At 44.6% G+C, this 25,728-nt stretch overlaps 1 protein-coding gene across 5 annotated transcripts in view; it reads left to right on the top strand.

Moving 5' to 3' along the window:
- Positions 1-25,728, top strand: part of Syne2 (spectrin repeat containing nuclear envelope protein 2) — a 319,905-nt gene that overhangs the window by 281,157 nt on the left and 13,020 nt on the right. For 4 of the 5 annotated variants that reach the window (XM_047541762.1, XM_047541761.1, XM_047541763.1 and 1 more), the window contains 7 exons: positions 1,329-1,487; positions 2,216-2,382; positions 16,174-16,336; positions 21,840-22,027; positions 22,541-22,691; positions 23,410-23,592; positions 25,365-25,502. In XM_047541762.1, coding sequence (XP_047397718.1) covers positions 1,329-1,487; positions 2,216-2,382; positions 16,174-16,336; positions 21,840-22,027; positions 22,541-22,691; positions 23,410-23,592; positions 25,365-25,502 — 1,149 coding nt within the window. Of the gene's footprint in view, positions 1-1,328; positions 1,488-2,215; positions 2,383-10,663; positions 10,754-16,173; positions 16,337-21,839; positions 22,028-22,540; positions 22,692-23,409; positions 23,593-25,364; positions 25,503-25,728 lie in introns of those variants that run through there. The other variant, XM_047541766.1, reaches the window with a different exon arrangement.

Raw genomic sequence — 25,728 nt, forward strand, 5'->3', positions numbered from 1 at the left:
CACCGTGTGCCCTGATTTTAAATGTCCTTGCAAGTTTTTTTTAATCAGTTTGTATGTAGAAGACTGTTTAGAATATGGGGAAAGTATTCGAAAATTTAGAAACAAAGACTGAGAGGCCCAGATGTTCCTAATTGTTACCATTATGAAGTCAGTCAGGGCACTGTTCAAAATGCCAGGAGTTTTAAAAGCTAAGATAAATAGATGCCCTGAGGAATGGAAACAAAGCTTGTTGTTGGCCTTTTTTTTTTTTTTTTCTTTTTTTAAAGGGTAGATTTTCAACCCTTTTTAACAGGTTAGACCGGGTAGGATGTCCAGCATTTGGTAGTTTTGCCTCACTATGTCTGAAAAGAGCAGAGGTATTTTTGTACATAGCAAGAAAATCCCAGGGAGTTCAACCTTCATTTCCTGGTCTATAAAACGAGGTGTTAAAACTTTACCAAAAAAACTTAGCTATCCCCTTTTAATTCTTAAGATTTTAAAGATTTTTGAAGACCCAAGAAAGAAATACTTATGTACATTTAGTGAGGCTGATTTGCATTATTTAAATGTAAATTTATTTAGGTAATAAATTTCTGTGTGAGGAGGAGGACCTTTTACTGATGTCAGTTTAGGGGCCACTTATGCATAATGCAACAGAGGCTGTTTAGAGGTCAGCCTGCTGCAAACCAGTTTTTGGTGACATTTCCATGGTTTCCATCCAAAAACTACAGTGTATAGTGGGAAGGTGGATTAAATGAATGATGTGTATTATTTTTCGTGTTGTTTTGCTCTGTTTAAACATTTGAACATTTCAGGGACTATAATTTTCCTCGTCCATTTGCATTACAGATGTGTAATTTATATCATGATTTGGATTGTAGTTTTTAAATTAAATAGAACATTGGTCCTATACAGGTTTAAGGACTTGGTTGATTTTTTTTTTTTTAAAGGGAAAGGATTTGGGTCATAAAGCTATAACTTAGCTGTAGTAAGTAGTTAATAAATGCATGTGGAAAGAATAGGAAACAGTAGAAATCGGGTGATGCTTAAGATATTCATCTAGCCTTTCTGGTTTCTAATTTTGAACCTAACCTGATAGTAATAGAGAGGCATTGCTTAGAGCTTAATCCTTTCAGGTACAATGCAGATACAGTATTTAGTTACTTCAGCTATCGAAGGTATAAAACACTTCTGTTGATGTTAAACTCTAGGTTTTAAAAGGAAGAAACAGATTTAAGTGTGTAGAGCTGCTGATGAAAAGGAATGAAACCCATAGTCCTTTAGATGAGGGGAGCACAGGGAGGGCCTTCCTGGCTCTCCTCAGCTGCCAGATGCATTTTTATACCCAGGTGGCTACACGCAAACAGGAGATTGAAGACAGACTCAATTCGTGGATCGTGTTCAATGAAAAAAATAAAGAGTTGTGTGCGTGGCTGGTGCAGATGGAAAACAAGGTTCTACAGACCCCGGATATTAGCATTGAAGAAATGATTGAAAAGTTGCAGAAGGTAAGCAGGGGTGCCCAGGTGGATGCAGTTAAGATGACCGTGGACTTCTCTGCCAGGCTCAGAAAGGTATAATGTGTTATGGGTGTGTTTCCAGTAACATTTTAGAAATCTGAAGGGATTTTCTATTTTTGATCCTTCTGAGGGAAAAGTTGAAAGAGAGAAGATTCCAGAGAGAGAGGAGTGTGAGAGCACCGTAGGTGGACAGGGTGCTTGAGGAGAGTTGCTTGCTCTTGGTTAGGAAGTTTGGCCGGCGAAGGGCCCACATCTCCTGTAGCACCCTTCAGGTCCCTAAACCAGGCATGGCTTCTCAGGATTGGGGGAGGTTGTTTCTTTTTGTTGCAGTACTAGGGATGGAACCCAGGGCCTCACTCATGCTAGGTAAACGCTCTCCATTGAGCCACACTCTCAGCCCTCTCCAGGTGTTATTGTAAGGAGAACCCCTTGCCCAAGGGGAGAGAACAACAGCAATGAAGCTCATGATTTTGAAATGATCACTAATCCCCACAGAGCAACCCGAGGGGCTGCTGAGAAAGTAACTGCTGCTTTACACGTTTCACATTGGCCTGGTGGGCCTTGCTTGGCTTTAGCCCCTCACAGCTGAGTTGTGTTAACAGGCCTGAGAATTTTTTTTGATTTTTAAAATAATTCTAAAAGGCAACAGTGTGTTTATGACTGGAGCAGAAATGAGTTTGTGGTGATAATTCAGACTTTTTTGGTGCCTTTGCCAGGACTGCATGGAAGAAATAAACTTGTTCAGCGAAAACAAGTTACAGCTAAAGCAGATGGGCGACCAGTTGATCAAGGCCAGCAGCAAGACAAGAGCAGCTGAGATTGATGACAAGCTCAACAAAATCAATGATCGCTGGCAACATCTTTTTGATGTTATTGGATCAAGGTGAGAATTGCCTAAAAAGGATTCTTATTCCTGAAGTTCAGGGGTTACTTCACAGAGCTGGTAACCTGGGTGCAGTCTTCCTGTAAGGTAATCTAGCAGTTTTATAAATGTACAGATTGATGTTTGGTAAGAATGAGTGGAAATTCCCATTTTAACATTAAAGGAAAATGGTTTTAGTAAAATTCGACACAAATTAGATCAGCTTTATTTAATTTTTATTTTTTTCTGGTGCTGGGATTGAACCCAGAGCTTCACACATGCCAGGCAAGTGCTCTACCACTGAGTTGCACCCCTAGCCCTATTTTTGTCGTTGTTTCAAAACAGAGGTCTCACTATGTTGCCCAGACTGATTTTGAACTTGTAGACTCGAATGATCCTCCCACCTCAGCTTCCCAAGTAGCTGGAGTATAGGCATGCACCATGAGACCATGCTAGTTTCTAAAATGAGAATTGAAAACCTGATTTGGAAAAGGACCCATGAGGAGCTATTAGGCAGAAATTGTAACTCTGCTTTAGCATTTGTGTTTCCGCCAGATGAAATTATGCCTGTTCCTGCCTCTGTGTGGCAAGTGTCGGAGGACAGGGCACAGGCCTGGTTTCTAGAAGCTGGGCTTGTGCCCTTGACTGCCCCCACAGCAGGGACGCTCTGAAAGGTGCATACTGGGTGTGCCAAGTTTCTCATCGTCACCTTGCTCATTAGGGAATACAGCTTTGAGTTACGGACAGCATCTGGTCCTCAGGTGCAGATGGAGGCACAGCCGTGACCACAAATCAGAGCCATATTCTCCAGTACAGTTTCGTCAGAAACAGAATTGATCGTTTCTCCCCTGACAAAATGATGGCGATGTCCAAAATTGTTAAATGTCTTCTAGCCTTCTTTAAATTCTCAAAGACCAACCCCAACCAGATGCCTTTACAGTCTGGCACACACAGAGCAGCTGCTTGACCCTGGACCACGCAGGCAGCTTTGTGTCTCCACGGGCACAGCAAATGTGGTACACAACAGTGTGCTCAGATGCTTTGAACACACATAATTTGGAATGTACAGGAGAACCTAGAAGGTGCATGAAGAATTGATGTGTGATGAAAAAAAGTTAATACTGTGGCATATCCTTTACCTCGCTGTTTACAGGAAGTCCTAAGTGAACCTGATTCAGTCAACAAAGGCACCCGACTAAGTGGTGTGAGAATTACAGGCAGGAAGTAAGATGAGTCAATTACGTTAATGGGAGTGGATATCTGAGCAGCTATAAGCCAAGCGGTTCGAGAGCTTAGATCACGTCTTCCTGGGGGTGGGGATTAGGAAGTCAGAAGGACGGTGATCCCAGATGGTCCTGAGGAAGGGTTCAACTCGTGACCGTGACTAGAGGCTGCGAGGGAGACTCGTACATTGTGAGGAAACAGGTACAGGGTAGAATTGCCCAGAAGCCACTCAGGATATGACAAGAAGCCCCACAGGCTCCTGTAGGAAATGAAGCTAGAAAGCTAGCATGGAGCTGAGTCTGAAAAGACTTTAAATCTCAGCTGAAGACTTGGCCTGCCAAGCAAAGTCTGAGTCACTTAGGGATGTTTCAGCAGTGGTGTGTCTCCTGAAGGTGTATATCAGGTGATTTGGTGGCTAGCACGGGCTGGGCTGAGTTTCGCTTCTCTCTACAGCCTGTTGAAGAATGGACCTACAGAAATCCATTGCGATCGCCTCAGTAAATCTGAGGTTTTGAGCCACTCCTGACTTTCTCACTTACTTGCCATGGAAATTTGGGTTTCCAAATCTGCAAATATGTCCAATGGCACTGCTTATGTCAGAGGCCGCTACCTGCTGTGAAGATGAGGGACCTGTGTCCTGCATGCAGGAACCAGCATTTATCGAGTGGTGGTTTTTACTGTTTTCCCTAAGAAAACTCTGAGATTCAGTAGCATGTTTGTAGACTGTAGGAGGATTCCTGTGGTTTTTGTCTAATAATAAGAGGTCTTTCCTCTGTGAGGCCAGGGGTCTGACTATCTTATTCCCAGAATCAAGAATGGTGCTTCACATATTTGTTGAAATGAAGGAAGGTTCTAGTACATAATTATAAGATCATTTCTGTTGGGTAAAGTGTATCTTTACCATCATCATCTTTGTATCCTAAGTTGTCCTGGTCACCTGGCCTTCGTCAAGGGTGTAATGACCTTGCCCCTGTTCTTGGGTCATTTGGGAGCAAGATCTAGCTAATGCTGCCTGAGGGTTTTTAACCATTGATGTTATACCGTGGAGTTTTAACAGGCTCTTCGCTTTCCTCCCTGCTTCTGCCTGCCCATCTTTAACCAGTTCCTTGGTGGAGAAGAAGAAAATAGTGGGAGAAATTTCTTTGGTCCTTTTGGAAACTGCAATTGGGAAACTTAAGAAGTTGAATAGCATATATATTGGTTGCCGATTGTATTCTTAACAATATGCTCTTTATGATTTCACTTAAAGTTTATTGTAATTCTGAAGGATAGGTACCATTATTCCATTTTACAGATAAGGAAACAGAGGGCCAAAGTTAACTTGCCCAGTTATACAGCCAACTTGTGACACAACCAGGATTTCAATTTTGGCAGTTGCGTTGCTTCCATCCGGACCCTTCCAGTTGGAAATACTGGAATGTGTAGACACAGTGAGAGCCTAATGCCTCAATGTTGGCGCAGGGGCTTGGGAACGGTAACGTCTTTTGCCATAGGAAGGGCCAGGTGGAGTGTAAGGAGCTCTTAACTGAGTGAACCCTTCAGGTGAGTCTGAATGGAGGCAGCAAGCTTGGACCTGCCGTGAGCCATCCTCATTTGATCCCCAGTACTGACTGCATCCTGGGCATTGGACAGGGGCATTGCTGTGGGGGAAGGGAAGAATTGGGATCCCAGGCTGCCAAGTCCACATGAAATCAGGACTATTGAGAACCTGCCCTACAGGGCACACTGAAAGACTTGGAATCCGGGACATCAGTTAGCCTTGTGCATCCTTCAGTGTTCTGCGGCATCTGAAAAGCAGTGGTCCTCAGACTTGAACATGCGTGGGAGGCGGACCCTACATAGGTGTCTGTCCAGCGTGGCTGTGATAACCACAGCTGGGAGGAAAGGCTGACCCCAGAACGACTCTTTTCCTCTACCCATAAAGTATTCAGCTTCTGCAAAATCCTTACAGAACCTGAAGTCTGCATGTCCTGAAATAACCTCATCAAATAACCTCATGACTTCAGAATTTTTCACGAAGAAGTCTTTAACTTCAAGGTTTGGAATGGTGCTTAGAAGTCTAAAACCCCACTAAGCCAAGGTGATAATTCACTGAGGGAAAAATGAAAAACAAAAAGCCTGTTCTTTTGGTTTCATCCTCAGCAAATTTCAAAAGAATTAATGAAACATTGAGTATGGGATTGGGGATCATTTCAGCTCCTTTTGGAGTACATGGGGAGAAAAGCAATGTTTGTTTATAAGTGCCAGGCTCCTCACAGCTATTATTTCATTTTAACCCTTAACACTACAAGTTCAGTACAATACGTCTTACAAGAAGGAAATCTACAGCAAAGAGAAGGTAATTAGCAATCAAAATTCTGCTACAGACAAGAATAAGAGCCAAGGTCTGTTCATGCTATTACACTGAGCATCCAGAGAGCATTTGGAGCTAGGAGTGGTACACACCTGTTATTCCAGGGACTTGGGAGACTGAGGCAGGAGGATGGCAAGTTCAAGGCCAGTCTGAGCAACTTTGCAAGACCCTGTCTCAAAATAAAAAGGGTTGGGGATATAGCCCAGTGGTTGAGCCAAAGTCCTGCCTCAATCTCTAAATCACTGGTAGTACAGGCAAGTGGCTTTACACCAGTAGGAGACCTGACTTTCAAAGTATTTTATCAGAAATTCGTTTGAAACCTGGAACTCGGTGTAGAATCCTGTTGAATGGAAAGCAGTGGTTCTCAGAATCCCCTGAGGGGCCCACTCCCCAAGCCTCTGTTTCCATAGTCTGGGTGGGGCCTAGAATGTACCTTTGTAATGTGTGCCCTAGAGTAGCCTTTGGTTGTCTGGGAAACCATTTGGGAACCACCGTGGTGGCATGAGCAGCAGGTGAACTAATTCCATATTGCACCAAGTCAAAAATCCTGCACCTGTGAGCAAGTCTCTGGGCTCCGTGAGTCTGTTTCCACACTGACAGACTACACAGCCCTGCTCCTTCCCGCCCTGGCAGGATGAGAAAGTGCAGGATGACCCGGGTCCCTCCATACACACACTCTGTCTGTCCAGCGTGGCTATGATAACCACAGCTGGGAGGAAAGGCTGACCCCAGAACGACTCTTTTCCTCTACCCATAAAGTATTCAGCTTCTGCAAAATCCTTACAGAACCTGAAGTCTGCATGTCCTGAAATAACCTCATCAAAGAGTCAGGGAACCCAAGTCCTGTCACATAAGATTACACCGGCCCTGCAGTGCAATTAAAATTCACAGAGCTGCCTCTCTGTCATGGCAGCTTTGGGAAATCTGGCTGTCCTCAAAGGGCCCTTATATTTGTGTCCTCTAAGTTCTTAGAAAAACATGCTAGCAATTTCATCACTAGGAACCACTGAAAGCATACTATTTTTGCGATGATGTAGTCATCTAGAATCTAATCTGATTGATGACAAGTAGTTCTAGGCTACTGTGCTCTTGTAATAGGTTTAATGAAGTGTTAAACTTTTTTTTGATTGTAGCTATTAGCTCCTCCTCAGTTTTCTTAGATAGTCTTTGAAAAGTGACTCAGCAAAACCTGAATGAAGGAGAGATTATTAAATTATAGAAGTGGTTTTTCAAAACCACCAATACATGCAGTCTTCTGGATTAGAGGGCACTGTGTTACCTCGGAACAAGTTAAGTACAAAATACTAGGTGATGGATGAAAACACGCAAAGCTAACATGCTTTAGCCAGCACAGACAAAAGCTCCCAAAGGAGTCTGGGATTTTGGTGGGGGGTTGCGGGGGAGGTTGGATACCTGGGATTGAACCCAGGGTGCCACATCCCCAGCCCTTGTTTTTTTGTTTTTAATTTTAATTTCTTTTAGTTGCAAATGGACACAATACCTTTATTTTTTATTTTTATGTGGTGCTGAAGATTGAACCCAGTTCCTCACACGTACTAGGTGAGCAGTCCACCGCTGAGCTACAACCCCAGCCCAATTTTTTTTTTTTTTTTTTTTTTGGTATTTATTTAAATATTATTGGACTTTTTTTCCCCCCAGAAACCCAGATATGTTATTTAGAAACAGTTCAATCCCTTTGAGGTTTAGTTATAAGTTTCGTTAGGGTTTGTTATGGTTGATCCAGACTTTAAAACAAATTTGTCTCTTCTACATGAGCAATACCCTCCTGAGGATTCCATCTGATGCCCTCTGCATTAGGAGGCCTCTGCTTTCTGGCCAGTGGGAACACAAATTATTCCCTAGCCTTTGTGCCTTCTAGAAGTGTAAGAAAACCCCACGAAAACCACGCTGGACACGGGGAATCACATAAGGGAGTTTATTAAGCAAACAGAGTGTCTCCCTGCAGGATAAGAGAGAAAAAGAGAAAGGGCACTGTGCTAGAGAGAGTGGAAAAGCGAGGAGGAGAAAGAAAGTGAGTGAGTAGGAGAGAGAAAAGCAAGAGAGCCCAATTTTAATTTTTATTTTGAGACTCAACTAAATTGCTCAGGCTGGCTTTGAACTCAGAATCCTCCTACCTCAGCCTCCAAAATTGCTGGGCATTTTAAGCATGCACCACCATGCCCAGGGGAGTCTGGGATCTCATCCCCTTAATGGGACTGAAGCCAGAGAAGAATTCAGCTTACCACATAATCTGACCTACTTTTGTTTTATAAAAAACCCAGTACTCATAAAACACCTTAAAAAAAAAAAAAAAAAAAATTTTATCTACCTTTGTTTCCCAGAGCCCCCTTCCCATTTCATTGTTGAAAAACATGGCTGAGTCCTAATGAAGCAGGAGTTCTCTTATCACAGGTCTGTCTTTAGTGAGTCACTCTGGATAATGGTGTATGTGGGTGTGTGTTTGCTGTTGTTGTTTCACTAGGGTTTGAACCCGAGGAACACTTAACTACTGAGCTACATCCACAGCCCTTTTTATTTATTTTTGAGACAAATTCTGAGTTGCCGAGGACCTTGCTAAATTGCTGAGGCTGGCCTTGAACTTGCGATCCTCCTATCTCAGCCTCCCTAGTATAGGATTACAGGCATTCACCACTGTGCTTTGGTGGCTGTGTGAATTCAAGTCTTCTTTCTACAGCATATGTGAATGATCTGATGAAAACTTTCAGTGCCTAAAAGAGGTACCCCCAGAATGTTCATGTTAGGTATCTTTCCATGTCGTGATCATTAGTGATTTGAATTTTCCTTCTGCTTATCTGTACTTTTTTTTCCTTGCAATACCAGGGATGCAAGCCAGGGCCTCATGCATACTAGGCAAGTACTCTATTACTGAGCTACACCCAGCCCCCCACCTTATTTATATTTTGTTATTGTTGTTGTTTTGTTGATGGGCCTTTATTTTTATTTATATGCAGTGCGGAGGCTCAAACCCAGCGCCTCACACATGCTAGGCAAGCACTTTACCACCAAGCCATGACCCCAGCCCCCTTATCTGTATTTTCTAAGGAAAATGATGTTGTCCTTCTGTGGTAGCATCATCATCAGGCTTGGCATTCTTAGGCCAATGTTAAGGTGGAGAAACGATGAAGGAGGAACGTTACTCATAGTACTGAAAGACCAAGGGATTGAGCCTTTCCTATTTACTCTTGTTTTCAGAAGTATCAAGTCCATGGAAAGAAATTAAGCGTAATTTTCACATTTTACTTACTAGTATGAAAAGTCCGCCTAATTTATAATAGTAGCAATTAAAATGTTGTCATAACTCAGCAGTTATTACCATGGCAACCATGTGTTAAGATTGTTTTTCCCTCCCCTGCAGAATGGGCAGGGAGACGTGTGCCTTTTTAAGCTGATAATGCTTTCCTTGCTCTCCCTTTATCTGTATTTTCTCAAGGTTATTCGGGAAGACCAAACAATGCTGCTGGTCACAAAGTTGACTTGCTCTGGTCTTAGTAGCTTGTCCAGGGGGACAGGAAGGATTCAGGTATTTTAGCATAGAGAAAGGAAGACATGAGGTGGGTCTCCCCGCTTCCATTTTCTTCTCCATAACCTGATCACTGCACCTCTGGAACAGGCGACTGCTGCTCCCAATACCTTCCTGGGGGTCACGGGTTCCCCTCTCCCCAGAAGAGAACAGCCATCAGTGGGATGATAAGCAGTTTGCCTGATGTGCAGCATCCAGCCAGTACAGGGCACTGGATCTGAGAGAGAGGTTCATGTTTAGGAGATCACAGGAGTAGCCAAGTGTGTGTGCGTAAGATGCTGCATTTGGGAGAAATGCTACCAAACTGGTATTCCTAATTCCACTGGTCTAGAATGTGTTTGCTGTGTTTCAAGTTGGAGATGTAATAATGACCCAATGTTGGGCTCTAGGAACCCAGGAGAATGGATTGATGTTACGGAATCACACAGTAAGGTTGGAAGTGAGCCTAACACAAACCAAGCAGTGTTCTGGTAAACAGCCACTTAGGATCACCCAGAGAAACTGAGGCTAGGGATAAGGAGGAATTGTCAGGTGCCCACATTACGGTAAAGCCAGAAAGGAGCTAACAAGGAAAAGTACAAAAATTTCTAACCCTGCAAAATCTTGAACTCCATTTGTACAGCAAGATGGAATCTTTCTGCAAAAGGCAATGGAATGGATTATATGAACTCTGGTCTTCCTAAACCAGGATGCACAGGACTGTGTCAGGGAGGGCAGAAAACCCCCTCTGGGAAATGTCCCCCTTAGGAATATAGGAGGAAGGCACCCCTGTTAGACTCAGGGGCTTCAAATTTCACTGTTTCTTTCAAAAACTTGAAACAGAGAAATTAATTTGAGAATAGAAATCCTTTTTTTCCATGTCCCCAATCTGTTTCTTCCCTCGGTTTAAAGGACTTCATAAATAACCCAGAGCCAAGATAACACTGTGACTTTCGTCCCCCAGCATTGCAATCCTGTAGCGTCAGAACAAAGACTGTGTGTGTGAGGAAAGAGCTGGAGATGTTGTTTATTGGAAGGGAGAAAGCGGAGATTAAAAACTGCAGTTAGCAGAGAAGGTGTCTTCCTTTGCTACTGGCCTGCCCGGCCGGGGAGCCAGCCGTGCCCACGAGGAGCCTTGGGAGGGCTGCGTCCGCGCTCTGCAAGATGCTGCTGAACCAGTGAATGAAGAGGGCACGCTGGCAGGGGGAGGGGCCGCCTCGGCCCGGGAGGTGGAGGTGCAGCCGGGAACTTGGAGCTTTCCCTTCAACCTAAGGAATGATTTTTTCTCATAAACAGTAAGTGCCATTTCAGCCATCAGCTCTGCCCCTGGCGATGCGGTAGTTGGCTGTCTCCGTGTCTCGCTCTCTGCTCTCTCATTTTGGTGACAATAGAAATCACCGATGAGATGGTGGCGGTGGAGGATGTGCGCTCAGCCATCGGGGGATGGGTTCTCCGGCGGCAGCATGCGTGCGGTGTCTGCAGTCTGCCTCTGACAAGCAGGGCAGAGAGATGTGATTATGCTGTGTGGAAGATGGAAGTCCTCGGGCCTCAAAAATGCTTCACTGAGGCGATTAGCTCCAGAATGTCTTGTGTTTGTGCCCTGACATCAGGGCTTCTGGATCTTGGAGCAATTGATTATTTTGCTATAAAGATGTTTAGTCCTTTTAAAAGATAGAGTTGTACAGGATTCATACGGTGTTTTTAGCAACTGACAGCTGCCCCCAGGTTTGAGTGTTTTATTTCAGTACAAATTCAGGTACTTTCAACCATCTCAGTTTTCTTGTAATTTTTGCTCTGTCCATGTCGGCATAGGAATTTTTTGTTAATTTATGCAAATCTAGGGCTTTTATAATTTAACTGTAGACTCCTTAGCTTGAAGAGAACTGGACTGAACTGAAAGGTAAATGATTCCATATGCATGACTGTTAATTATTCTAAATGCATATGCAGGTATTATTTAACGCCTCTGTCATGCATTGTAAGACCTGGGCTTGGTGTGGAGACTGCTACTAACCCACCTTGATTTTGACTGTTCGTTCTGGAAAAGTGTTTGTTAGTGTTACATTCTGATCCATCACTAGTTAAGGTAAAAGAAAAACTTTACTCACCTTAATTCTTTTCTGCATTTCTACCCATAATCCTTGCAAAAGAGCTCTTGTGTTTGATAGCTACTCTTGAGTATAATTCTTATTTTGTTTGGTTTCATGGGAACATGTCTATATAGGCGGACAGCTCCCCCTTTGCACCTAAAAATTTTATTGTTCTGATCATCAGACCTCAGAATTCAAATCAGGAAATCATTCTGCTTTTTTCTGAATAAATTATTTGTTGACATATATGTGAGAAATGTTAGCCAAGAGCATCTGGGTCAAAATGTGGGCAAGTGCAGAGATGGGAGCCACATAAACAAACTGCTTAGGTGGTTGATGTAATGCAGGGCTGTGCCAACACACTGGTTTCTGAATAGGTTTCCTTGTTTCTCTATATTAACTTAAGATTCAGATGTTTTCCAAGACCAACATTAATGAGGCCTAGCATGGAGGCCAGTTGCTGGGGCTGGCAAATGGCACATGACTTCTTGACTTGGGAAAGGTGACATTTAGGTTACAGTGTCTGCAGAGAACAGAACAGTACAAACTCAGGGATGCCTCTGATGTTCCTGGAGTGAGCTGTAACATGATTATCTGAGGGGCAACATTTTGATTCTTATGTATTTGTGGTGTTATGCTTACGTGGAGTAGGTTAAATCCTGACTGATGAATGCTGTATCACTTCTTGGTGACCTTCTTGCCTTCCCTCTGCCTTCCCTTCCTCTTTAATTTACCTTAAATGTGCATCTGATTTGTGTGCCTGTTCCACTTCATTTAGAAAATGGATTTAGGGGTGCATGTGGCTCACAGTAGGGTAGCATGTTGTTTAATGGCAGAAGGGCTCTGTTGTGCTCTGGTCTTTTACTTTTCTTCTTTCAAATATAACTTGGCCATCTCTTTTATGGGAAAAAAAAAAAAAAAAAAACCGCAAGGGTATAAGTGAACCTCATTCCCTCATTCAATAGATCTTTATTGTGCCATATTATAACACCTAAATTGCAAGGTCATGAGCTCTGTGGGAATAAGACCTATCTTCCAGTTGTCTTTGGATTCTCAGAATGTGCTCAGCAACCAAGATTAAGCAAATGTTAAATGTATTGAAAGAAAACCATGGGAAGGAAAGAGACAGCATATCTGAGCCTTCTGACCTCTTCCCCACACTCCAGCTTAGAGCCACAAAGTCTCGCACTGAGTGGACTGACTTCTGCCCCCAGTAATGCAGTGGTGTGTCCTGGAGTCATGAATCCAGACTTCTGGTCATGTCCCCTACAGCAACAAAACCCATGCTGGGCCACCAATGGGTGCATGTTAACATATACAGGCCATAAGGTGACAGCTCGTGACCAGGTTGCCCAGGTTAGGATCCTGCCCCCTCCCTCCACTGCTGTTTAATGACCAGGTGACTTGAGCAACTTATTTAACCTCTGGCCTCAATTCCCTCAACTGTTGAATGGGAATGATAATAATACCCATCTCTTAGCATTGTCATAAGGATTAAATGAGTTGCTAACATGTGAAGCCCTACAGGCCTGGCACGTGTTGGCCTGTTAGATGTTATGTTACATGGATATTCCCTTTTAGTAATAAGGTTTGTGAATTAAACCATATCCAGTGTAGAGACTTTAAAAGAATGGGTCAGCAGTATAAAGTCGAATAAAGGTTGAGTGTCCTTTATTTAAAATGCATGGGAACAAAAGTATTTTGGATTTCAGATTTTGGATTCATTTCATAGAATATCTATATAATGAAATACCTTGGAGATGGGACCTGTGTCTAAACACAAAATTCATTTATGATTCTTATATGCAGCCTGGACCTGGCTTTATGTGATAACTCCATGTGTGCCTGTGTTTTGATGTCAACCATCATATGAGGTCAGATGTGGCATTTTCCACTCCTGGCATCATGGCTGTGCTCAATGCTTCAGATTTTGGAGCATTTCAAATTTTAGATTTTCAGGACAGGGATCTCAACCTGTATGTTAAACCTGTGCCCCACTGGTTTGTCTGGAGCACCCCTTAGATACCCAGTCCTGGGAAGCCAAGCAAATTATTCCCGCCCTCCTCCAGGAGTCACGCGTGGCAAGGCTGAACCCTGGGGCGGACGAAAGTCAAGATCGCTGCGTCCCTGTGTTCCCACACCCAGGTTATCCTGTCGCTTGCTTGTTACCTTCATATGAAAACTTTCATTCCAGTCCTCTTTCTCTTTAAAATAAGAAAAAGACCGGGATTCTTATGGTGAAATGGGGTCAGGTGCTGAATGTAGGCAATGAGCAGCTGCCATTCTAAGAGAAGGGAAGGGGAGGCTCCTGAACCTGAGCTCTGCCCAAGCCTTTTCTCCAGCAGAACCTCCCAGGAGGGCAGCCCTTCCCAGCTGTGGAAGACTAATGGTTCCTGGACAGGCAGGGTGGCAGATTGGTGAGGGTGAGGAGGGTGTAGCCTTTATGTCATAGGAATGAAGCAGGGATCTGGGTTACAATGTATCCAGGCCCGGCCTGGGCTTCTGTTACTTCTTTTTCAGTGAATCATCTTGGTGACTTTGAAGGCAACTTGCTGGCAGTAAGAATGCAATTTGGAGAACATACCTCCTTGAAACTGATCATGCCTACCGTCCTGGTGCATCTACCCCTCAGGCAGTGTCCCAGTGCCCTTCTTGTGTTGTCTATCCTGTGGTCCTCTCAGCTACCCAGGAAGGAAGGTGCTACTGATAACACCATTTTACACAGGAAATTAAACAGCCAGGACCGAAACCCTGTGTCAGGGCCTGTCTGTGTCCTTCACCACAGCTTGCAAGCCTGAACAGTCAGTGGTGCTAATAAGATTAAAACACCTATGAAAGAACTTGGCCAGGTCCAGTGCCAAGCAGACAAGGTGTTATTATTTTCACGGCATCCTGTAATCCCAGTCAGTTTAAGAAGAGCTACTATACTAGTTAAAAAGGAAACCAGGAGTCAGAGGCTCAGGGCCTTGCAGGGAAGCAGAGCTCACAGATAGTGGGACTTGATTCTGGCTGCTCACCTCTGTAGCACTGGCCTTAACCTCACTTGGATGCCATTGCCTGCCTGAATTGGGAGACCTCCGAGGCCTACTAGTGATAAGGGGGAGAGGATTCTCCCTAAATCATAAAGTTACTGATAACAGAGCTGGAACTGGAAGACATTCCCAGGGTTGACTTGGCTCATTGTAAGATACAAAAACAAAATACACATGCACACCTCTGTGGTCTACCCAAATCCTAGCCTGTAAAAGTGCTTAGCTACATTTATTCGTTCAACAAATGTCTGTGGCCACCTCCTGCCCACAAGGCCGTGTGGGAGTGCTGCCTGGCTGCTGGTCTCTGTGCTGATGGGTGCAGAGTCTCACTGTGAGGGTGCCAGGTGGGAGGCCCAAATGCTGTGGGAGCCTTGTGGGGGAGGGGCCGTGGAGAGACGCTCCAGAAGGAAAGAGGAGCTGGTTTGCAGATTGAAGGGCTGGAGGCAGAGGCCACTGAACGCTGGAGGAGATCACGTGATTAAACTGGTTTGTCAGGGAAGGGTGACTACTGTTAAAGGGTTGTGGCCATGGATCAGACCTGCCTTCCAGGACATACACTTCGGCTTCAGCACCAAAGGTGGGTAGGAGGGCAAGGAGACTGCTAGGAAGTTGTCCAGTTAAGTAAGAGGTGGCGGCGGCGGCGGCGTAGAGGACCATGTGTTAGGGTCAGCGCCCCAGTTTCTCTTTAGCGCTCTCAGCCATGGGATGCAGCTCTGACAGTGTCTTCCAGCATGAGTATTGGTGAGTGGGAATTTTCAACTGTAGCTATTATTTGAAGTTGCTGGGATTAACTGAAAATCCCCCAGATCACCCTCACTCACGCTCCTTTAGGACTTTCATGAAAGCAGTTTATTGACACATTTCAATATTTACATAAAAATGGTGGCTGTCCCTCGGCAGCACTTGGCCTTGGTGAGTGCGCCACTTTACACCAGCGCCACGTGTGTTCTACTCTATTGCTAGTCGGGCTGGGCGGGATCTGAGGCAGGCCAGCCAGGCAGCCGGCACTATCACCTCTACCCCTCCCTCTGACTGACAGGTGCCCTACTAGGTACCCACATGGGCTGGTTCAGTGGTACCATCGACCCTGGCTGAAGTGAGGGGTTTGGCATGTGTTTTTCCCTTGCTCAGAGCAAGGTCCCATGAGAAGCACTGGGTGGGCTAACTACCCACTACCCAGTGTGTGACATCTTTAATCTCTCAGGAAGACCTTTGCTGCAGTCTCAGGCATACCCAAGTTAGAAATGGGGCAGAAGAAGCCCAAAGTGGTTATTTTAGAGAAATGATGTCTCACCTCTAGAGCCGCAGAAAGATGAACAGGGCCTCAGGGGGGTCCCACTTTGGGATGATAGGACATCCATGTTTGTGTGGGTAGACAGTCCATACGAAAAATCAGCTGAGGCAAGTTTTGCAAAGTGGCACCTATTCTGTGAAAAAAAACTTTATCTGGTGACATGAGAGTTGTTCTTGCTATAAAATCAGAGCAAGTTTGGATTCCTCTTTACCCGTCAGCACCCTTATTGGCTGACCCCTTCTTCTTACCACTAAATGTTGAGTTTTTGTCTCCATCTCTTTGTCTGCAAATCTGTCCAGGGTGAAGAAGCTGAAGGAGACATTTGCTTTCATCCAGCAGTTAGACAAAAACATGAGCAACCTCCGCACCTGGTTGGCTCGCATCGAGTCTGAGCTTTCGAAGCCAGTTGTTTACGACGTCTGTGACGATCAGGAAATCCAGAAGAGGCTCGCCGAGCAGCAGGTGGGGCGATAGGAAGTGAGCTATGTCAGAGCAGAAGTGTCTAAGATGGAAGCTTGATAACGAAGGCAGACCTGCCCACCTCTGATGTGCGTTTCAGCATGTTTGCATTTCGTAATGGTTTGTTTTTTCCAGAAAAAAACCGGTCGCCTTCTGCATTCTTGTATGTATGAGGCATCCATCTCTTGAATGCCCACCATTCACATAGCTCTTTCTGAAACAGTTTAAATAGTGTTTAAGATGTAGACCTTAATCTTGGTGGGAAATTAGGTTTTTTAGTCCTTTTTAACTTTGATCTTTGTTGTGTTTTGCTAACATAGTTTTTGAAAGGCAACAAATTGGAAAAGAAATCATTTTTATTACCAAGGAAAGTTTTCATGGGATCATACTCTGTATGGTAGAGCTTTTTTTTTTTTTAACAAAAAATTATAAGACAGGCATACCTATAATAACAGCTACTCAGGAGGCTGAGGCAGGAGGATCACAAGTTCAAGGCTAGCCTGGGCAACTTAGTTAGACCCTGTCTCAAAAAAAAAAAAAAAAAAAAAATTCTTTTAAACAAGCAAAAGTATGATAAGGAGCCTGCTTGGACCAAGGTGCTCAGGGAGCTTCTCCAGGTTTGCAGTTTACTACGCTCTGCATTTTTGTCTTCAGTCATATGCATGCTCTGAGCTAACCTTGGAAATCTGCATTTTAGCAAAATCACTGAGTTCTGCCAGCATTTGCCACTGCACCAACCTGGCAGGTGCTCTCTGACATCACTGGTTTACTGAATCCACTTTGCTGCCTTCCATGAACTCATACATTCCATTTCCATATGCACTGCCCAAGTTTGTCCTTGTTTCTAAAATACTCAAGTTTATTTTATTCTTCCTGTGGCTTTTGTTCATTTCTGTTTTCTTTCAGGGCTATTGGCAGCTTGTTTCAACCACACAAGCCATATGATTCTTAGATTCAAATCTGTCTTTGTCCCATTAAACCTTCCCTGCATTCTCCCCCCGCCCGCCCCCCAGCTTAGAGACAGACAGGGGCTGCACATTTCCCCAGATTCAAGGCCAGAAGTCTGCCTATTGAATGACATATTTTCTCTTCTTTTTTAAAATGGTAACAATACCTTTATTTTATTTATTTAGTTTAGTTTTATTTAGTTAGTTTAGTTTATTTATTTAGTTTAGTTTTTTTTATGTGGTGCTAGGGATTGAACCCAGTGCCTCATGCATGCTAGGCAAGCGCTGCACTACTGAGCCACAACCCCAGCCCTTGAATGGCATATTCTCTTGAGATCAGTTCCATCCTTTAAATGGTTACAAGTGACATTTCTTGCTTCCATAAATAGAGCCAAGTATTTGATATTACTCTTAATTTTTTTAAGTTCTATTATATTGACTCTTTAATGATGCCTATTCTGGCTTTCAAATTAGTACGACGTAGTAATGCTACAAATTTAAAGTACTGGTTTTTCCACTTAGCTTCAGATACCTAAGTATGTCTTCTTTTCAAGGTCATCTAGATTGTGTCTTTACTTTCTTTCATACTGTTGTAAGTATCAACTCTAGTGGACGCTCTAGAGACTGATGCACTTCCCAGTGGAGCCTCATTAAGCTTCATTTACAAGTGGAATCCATTGAATGAGTTTCTTGGATCAGTCTCTTAATAGATAAGGCATTTCAAATAACTGTTAATCCTAAGTGGTGAGTTTTTTTCATATAAATAGTAAGGAAGCTGGCAATATCTTTGCTCTGAAAAGAATGATTGGCTGACTTTAGCAGGGACTGAAAACTGTGTTAACTTTTTATAAATCTGAAATATGACACACATTAATTGCAGGGTATTTATTTCCAAAAAGTGTACAATTTAGAACTGCCATTCTCTTGGCCTATTTGTTCCCATTCTGAAACAATACATAATTTCCATCTGATGGATTTGAGGTTTCCCTCTTTATAGAATTCAAAGTTACTGTAATGGATTCTTATCCTTTTTAGTTACCAAAACAGTTGTGGGGTTAGTATTTAGGATGACATATTCTTGAATATGCATTACTGCAAAGAAATGAATGTATTAATTTTCTAATGCTGTTGTAGCAGTTTAAAAACACAAATGCATTATCTTATTGTTCTGACAAGGTGCCAATACGGAGCTTGCCCTTCTGGGGACTCTATGGGAGAATCCATGTCTTTGCCCTCCAGCTTTTAGACGCCTCCCACATGTCTTGGCTCCTGACCCGTTTCTTCCATCTTCTAAGACATCAATCAATATTGTCTCTATGGGCTATTCTTCCGTGGTTCCATCTTCTTCTCACTAAGTGTTCTACTTTTAAGGATCCTGGGGATTACATTGGACCCACCCAGAAAATCTAAAATGATCTTTGTTAAGGTCAAATGATTAGCAAATAGAATCCTCCTTTGCCTTGTAACCTAACATATTCACAGGTTCTGGAATTAGGATTTGGACATCTTTGGAGGGGAGGGGATTCATTTCATTTTTCTGCCACCTGAAGAAACTCTCAGTATTTTTGTTGAAAAGAATAAACTAGCATGTGTTCCTTATACTAAACTTAGACCATCCAAATCACTAAAAACAGAAGTGGCACACGAATTATATATGAGTCCCTAATACATATAATAAATCGATTGCTTCCAATAAAGTACCTAAAAGCTTGGGATTAAACTTCTGCAAATGCCCCCCGCTCCCTAGAGAGCCATGATGTCCCTGGATCCTCTTTGTAATGTCCTTACAGACCTGGCGAGGAAGGGTTAGGGTCTATGAGACTCCTCTGGGCTTCTCCTTTGGTAGAACTCCTTTAGATATTTGGTGATGGGATCATTCTTTCAAAATGCAAAGGAAGGAGTGGCCCATTTGTGACTGTTACATCAGGAGCCACTTTCACTGAGTCGTCAATATTTTTCTACCGATTTGTTTTTTTTTTTTTTGGTTTCTTGATTCCCCGAGGGTGCCAGATGGCACTTGGGGACGTTGTTCGTTGCCCTGTCACTCTGTAATGACCAATCGCCTCCTCCCCTCAGGCCCACTCAGCTTCACTCCAAGCCCTCCAACCATCCCCCAGCCCAGTCCTGCTTGTGGCTTGCCCCCCAAGCCCCATCACCCCAGGTCCTCTCTGTGATTTTCCTCTTTATCTTGTTTTTCTGCTTTTTATCCTCATCCTTCCTGGTTACATCTCTTCTCTGGTCTTTCCCATCTCCTCTTGCTGAACCCCCTCTTCCTCCTCTGCTCTTTGCTAGCTTCACTGTCACCTGCTCAGGAAAACAGAGTGAACAGGAGCCCCTTTCCAAAACCCTTGGCAAAAGACTTTCACAGTGTCTTATGCCATGCCTTAAACCCAGTTCTCAGAGTTTGGACAGTCTCTGAAATGTACTTATTGTTCAGGTTCATGCCTCAGTGAGTATAGCAGTAGGATTATATGCAAAAATTACATGTCTAGGACTTGGAAGATTTGCATTTTAAAATATTGTCTACCACTTTATTTTATACATGATACTGTAACATGTTCATACTGTAACATCAGTAGGCCAGCCTGATGTTTTGGGGGGTGGTTATGTTTTTTGTTGTTGTTGAAAATGTTGGGCTTTTGCTTTTATTAAGCCAAAATATGGGTGATCTTTTTTTTTTTTTTTAACTCAGACCTGATTTCTATCATTAACCCTGCATTTTTTAAAATTTGCTTTAAACATTTATTCAATATAAGCTAAATAAATAATATAAGCTAACTGCAAAGAATCTATTAAAATACATGGCATTCATGTTTATCCATAGACTAGAGTTTCTCTGAGCTTTTCAGCCAGATTCTACCCAGCTGCAGTCAAGTGAGATTTGGGCATTTTTTCAATTAAATTGTATTACTCAATTAGTACAACTGTGCTAAATTAATGCTACTACTTTAATAGTTCAAGGGAATATGTATCAATACCAGTAAATCTCAGAAAAGCCTTTATAATTCTATAGACCAGTAAGAATTCTTAAAAACTGGGATTCCACTCAAATGTAGTAATTTTAAAGCTAGCCCTGGTATTGACTCTGAGGACACTGCTACCCTTACAGCACATATGGCATTCTTCCTGAGCTGCAGAACTTCAAAAACCCACCCTGCATATCTCTCCCTGGGCTCACAGGGTGACCAAGTGGAAAAGATGTTTCTTCTGAGTTTAACTTGGTGCCCATGTTTACTCAGGATCTGTGCTAGCAACTGGCTGATTTATAATTCAGGTAGAGTATTAGTGTTTGTTCTCTCAGATCCACCCAAACACACAGTGATCCAAATTGTGCATTTGAAAGAAGAAATTTTGAGAAATTATTTAGGCCTATCTTGGCATATAGTAGTTGTCTCCAAAATTATTTAAATATTGAGGTGATCTGAAATGACCTTGAGCTGCCTTTCTGTAGCTAGTGGCAGTCACTGTTTGGAAAATAATCCTCTTGAAAACTGATTTATAGCTTAGTAGAGTTAATAGTGGCTTACTTAAACCATTGTACAATTTCAGAAATGGTTGTATTATCAAACAATTGAAATAGAATTTAATTTGTTCCTTGCTACTTCATAACATAATTTAGCGACTAGGATTAATGGTGTGATCTCCTGTCACATGTCACATAATTTGGATGTCAGTCTGTCCCATCTAGAATGGCAAAATAAACAGATTGCTCATCTGGCTCCCTACCCCCAGTTCACCATGGCATGTGGAAGAAATATTCTCACAATGACAAAAAAAAGCTGTGTGTGTTTTGCCGTGCTTGAATCAAACCCGGGGCCTCATCTTCATGCATGCATGCTAGGCAAGTGTTCTACCACTGAGCTACATCTCTAGTCCCATATTTATTCTTAAGGAAGTTTTCCATCTTTTTCCTGTGACTGCAATATATTTTCATAAGTGTTCTTTTTTCCAAGTTGGGAAACTGCATCACTATCACTATCATGGGAGAAGATTCCAGAGAAGCCCTGAGTGGGGGAGTCCAATTCTTCCCTGGCTCCTGTGGAGCCCCTGATGGGCTCATGGAGAGGCCATGCACACCCATACAGCTGCCCACACAGCAGGGTGTATATGGAGCAGCAGCACAGAGGTTCTCATAGGTTCCAGAGTTCTGTGACCTGTAAAAGCTCAGCAGTTTCTTTTGCTAACATCTTGGCTCCCGCCGAAGAGATCTGGACAGTTCAGAAACCAAATCTAAATCGGAGGCCTTCGGGGTTGTTGTTTGGATTAGATTGCAAGCATGCCCAAAGTCTGTGCAGCAGTGGCTTCTCAGGGCCAGCAGGGCCACCTGTCAGTGTGCAGCGGGCACTGCCGCCATTCCCACCCCTCACAGTTCAACGCATAAATCCCACCTGTTGCCAGCACGTAGGCTTCGGATCAGGTGCAACAGCACAGTGCTGCACAAAGGCAGAGCCTGTGCTGCAGGTCACTCGGCTAGGGGAGGGATGGGCAGAGAACCTTTGATGCCAACCCTCCATCCGCTGCCACAGTCTTAGGGCTTCCATACCCTGTTGCACTCCTAGGATCTGCAGCGAGATATCGAGCAGCACAGTGCAGGGGTGGAGTCCGTGTTCAACATCTGTGATGTCCTGTTGCATGACTCCGACGCCTGTGCCAACGAGACCGAGTGCGACTCCATCCAGCAGACCACCAGGAGCCTGGACAGGCGCTGGAGGAACATTTGTGCCATGTCAATGGAGCGGCGCATGAAGTAAGGACCCTGCTGGCCCTGAACCAGCCTTGTGACAGCGCCTGCAGAACCCTGTGCACACACACACACGCACACACACACACACACACACCCCGTCAGTCATAGTAACTGTGTTCTATTCACGTCACTTAGCAATGTGCCGGGTATTGGCAGAGAGAACCCGGCAGGGTGACCAGTGCTTACTAAGGAATTATTGGAAAAAAAACACAGTGGGGTGTCATCTTACCCTGCTCTCCTGTGGCTGCTGCTTGCTGTGTTTCCCCAGCCCTGAAGCACTGCCGGCAGCCCGTCTCCTGTTTTTCAGCCCTGCAAGGCAGGAGCTCCCAGGTGCTTGGCCTTCCCGGAAGGACCAGGAAACGGCATCCTCAGATATTTCCCCAGAAGGGTAGCAGGGTCTCTCCCTAACAGCGTAAGCGTAAGGCAGCTGGGAATGGGCCCAGTCAGGGGGCAAAAGCAAGTCCACAAGGCCCAGGGTGGAAATGGGCGCTGGCTGAGTCAGTTTCCTCCCACCAGAATCGAAGAGACATGGCGCCTGTGGCAGAAGTTTTTAGATGATTATTCCCGCTTCGAGGACTGGCTCAAGTCTGCTGAGAGGACAGCAGCCTGCCCCAATTCCTCTGAGGTGTTGTACACCAATGCCAAAGAAGAGCTGAAGAGGTTTGAGGTAAACACCTTCCCCATCCTTTCTCCTGCTAGTGACCAAGACAGTGACCTCTCAGAAGCTGCTAAATGACTTCCAAGAGCTCACTTCCCTGACCTCTGGCCAGGGCCACACAACCAGCCATTAGCTACTAAGACGGCTTTGCAAGGTGTTACCCATGTATGCCAGCTGCCACGTGATGGCCTTGGAAGCCTGTGCTTTAGCATCGGACCTGGGGACTGCCAGGCTCGGTGGCATGCCCATGATCCCAGCAACTTGGGAGGCTGAGGTAGAAAGATCATGAATCTGAGACCAGCCTGAGCAACTTAACACGACTCTATCTCAAAATAAAACTTAAGCAGGGTACAGCAGCTCAGGAGGCTGAGACAGGAGAATGGCAAGTTCAAAGCCAGCCTCAGCAAAAGCAAGGCCCTAAGCAACTTAGTGAGACCCTGTCTCTAAATAAAATACAAAATAGGGCTGGGGATGTGGCTCAGTGGTTGAGTGCCCCTGGGTTTAATCCCCAGTATGCCCCCCCCCAAAAAAGGGGGGGCTGGGGATGTAACTCAGAGGCAGAGCATCCCCGGGTTCAATCTCTAGTATGAAAAAATAGAAAATGGTGAAGCCTCCCTGTGTTACCTATGCACACTGTGGACTGGCCACATGGAGCAAGCCACTGGGGTCGGGGAGGGGGATGACCCAGCCCTCGGCCTCCTTGACACTGACCCCCTGTGTGCTGCAGGCCTTCCAGCGGCAGATCCACGAGCGGCTCACTCAGCTGGAGCTGATCAACAAGCAGTACCGGCGGCTGGCGCGGGAGAACCGCACCGACACAGCCAGCAAGCTGAAGCAGATGGTCCACGAGGGCAACCAGCGCTGGGACAACCTGCAGAAGCGGGTGACAGCCATCCTGCGGAGACTCAGGGTAACCTGCCCTGTGGCCCAGGGGGGTTGTAGATTTTCAGGGAGACGTGATGTGTGATGGGCAGTGACAGGCTCGTAACCGCAGCCGGGAGATTTCCCTGGAGGACTGAGAGTCTTAGCCTTCTCCCCATACAAAGGAGCCCACAGCTGCCAACGTTCATTTTTAAAGCAGGATTTTTGTTGGGGATTCTTAAAGCCTGTCCATAAGATTTGTGTCACGAAAATACAACTCTCTTTACAACTTCTGGTGTGCACATTGGCACGGGGACTGCCTGCAAAGTTTGAGGCCCTGCTTCCTGGGTCAGTGGAGGCAACCCAGCTCCTGGGAAGAGCCCTGCTTTGCCCATCGGTGTGTTGTTATGTGCCCGCATGCATTGCAGTGGTAGCGGGCAGTGATTATTCTCTTTTATAGCTCAGTGATGAACCTCAGAGGTCGGGGTTTGGTTTTTCAATAAATACTACAGGGACTCCTTCTCTCCCAATGGAGACCAAACTCTTTGTATGCTCAAGTCCCTTCTGCAAAATGGTGTGGTATTTGCAAATTGTGCACATCCTCTCCTATCTCTGGATTATTTATTGTCCCTAATTCAAGTAAATAGTTGCTATGCTTAGTTAATAACGACCAGGAAAAGTCCTGTCTTGTCCTGATGTTCAATGCAGACAAATCTTCAAATACAGTTGGTGGGGTCCTCCAATGTAGAACCTGAGAATATAGAGAGCCAACTGTATGTGCTCACCTTGGATTTCTGGAGTTCATAACGTGTACTCTGTGAACATTTGTGAGTCCAGTTTAAGCTGAAGCAGCATAGGCAGGGGCTTCAAGAGTTGAATTTAACCCCTGCTCTGTTCTCAGGGAAGAATGCTTTTGAAACCATTCTAGGAAGATAAGAATCTGTTTTGTTTTGGTGTGTCTGGTTTGGTTTGGTTTATAACCCTCTGAGGAGGACATTGGCTAGCATTTCCAGCAATCTAGACAGTTTCATTGTTAATTTCTTTTTATCTTTTTTTTTTTTTTTTTTTTTTTTTGTACTGGGAATTGAACCCAGGGGCCCTTTACCACTGAATCACATCAAAATATAAAATATCCCTTTTATATTTTGAGACAAGGCCTCTCTAAGTTGCTGAGGCTGGCTTTGAACTTGCAATCCTCCTGTCTCAACCTCCGGAGCCACTGAGATTATAGGTGTGTGCACCGGCTCGTTGCATTAATTTCTTGATCTAAATCTAAATGGTCATTTGGCCCTGAATGCCACTTTTCTCTGGAAATCAGCTGCCCACCTGAGAAGCCTCCTGAATTGGAGGTGATTTGTCCCCTCTGGGTCTCCAGCACGCTCAGAATTACACAAAGGCAAGTGGAGCAGTCAGTCTACCCACTTCAGCCTTGGGATCAGCACTTTTCCATCTTGAAGGTGCTAAATCTGCCATGCCTGGCCCGGCCCCTCAGCAGGTTCCTCAGCAGACAAGGGAAAATCCCTGACTTAATGAATTACAGAATTTCAAGTGTTTGAAAAGACCTTAGAGATCATGATCAACATTCCCACACCTCCCTCATTTGCTAGGGTAGAAACCAAGGCTCAGAGGTCAGGGGCTTGTTTAGTGTCACAGCCAGGATCAGACCCCAGGCTGCAGAGTACAGTGCTTTGAAGCTTTCTGGGCACCCCAGATGCAAGTCTCTCCCCGAGCACTCGGACACCCTTTGCTTTGGTCCAGAGGTGATGGCTACCTGAACTCTTCTCCATGCTCAGTGCAGATCTGCTGTCTTCTCCTTTGCAGCATTTCACCAACCAGAGGGAGGAATTCGAGGGCACCAGGGAGAGCATTCTGGTGTGGCTCACAGAGATGGACCTGCAGCTGACCAACGTGGAGCACTTCTCAGAGAGCGACGCTGACGACAAGATGCGCCAGCTGAATGTAAGGGCTGCTTCCAGCGCCTCTTCAAAGATGGCATCTTTGCGGAGGAGCGCTGGCCAATTACAGATGTCACCTGATGCTCTGCGAGCAAATTCAGAATTCTTCAAGCAGCCGGGTTGCATCTTGTTCTCATGAGCACGGACACAGGGGTCATTGGAATGAGGGCCTCCCCCCCCTTTTTTTTATCCATTTTATAAATCATCCAAGGGGAGAACTCACTTTAGGT

Source organism: Sciurus carolinensis, chromosome 2 (genome assembly GCF_902686445.1).
Source record: "Sciurus carolinensis chromosome 2, mSciCar1.2, whole genome shotgun sequence".
NCBI lineage: Eukaryota > Metazoa > Chordata > Mammalia > Rodentia > Sciuridae > Sciurus > Sciurus carolinensis.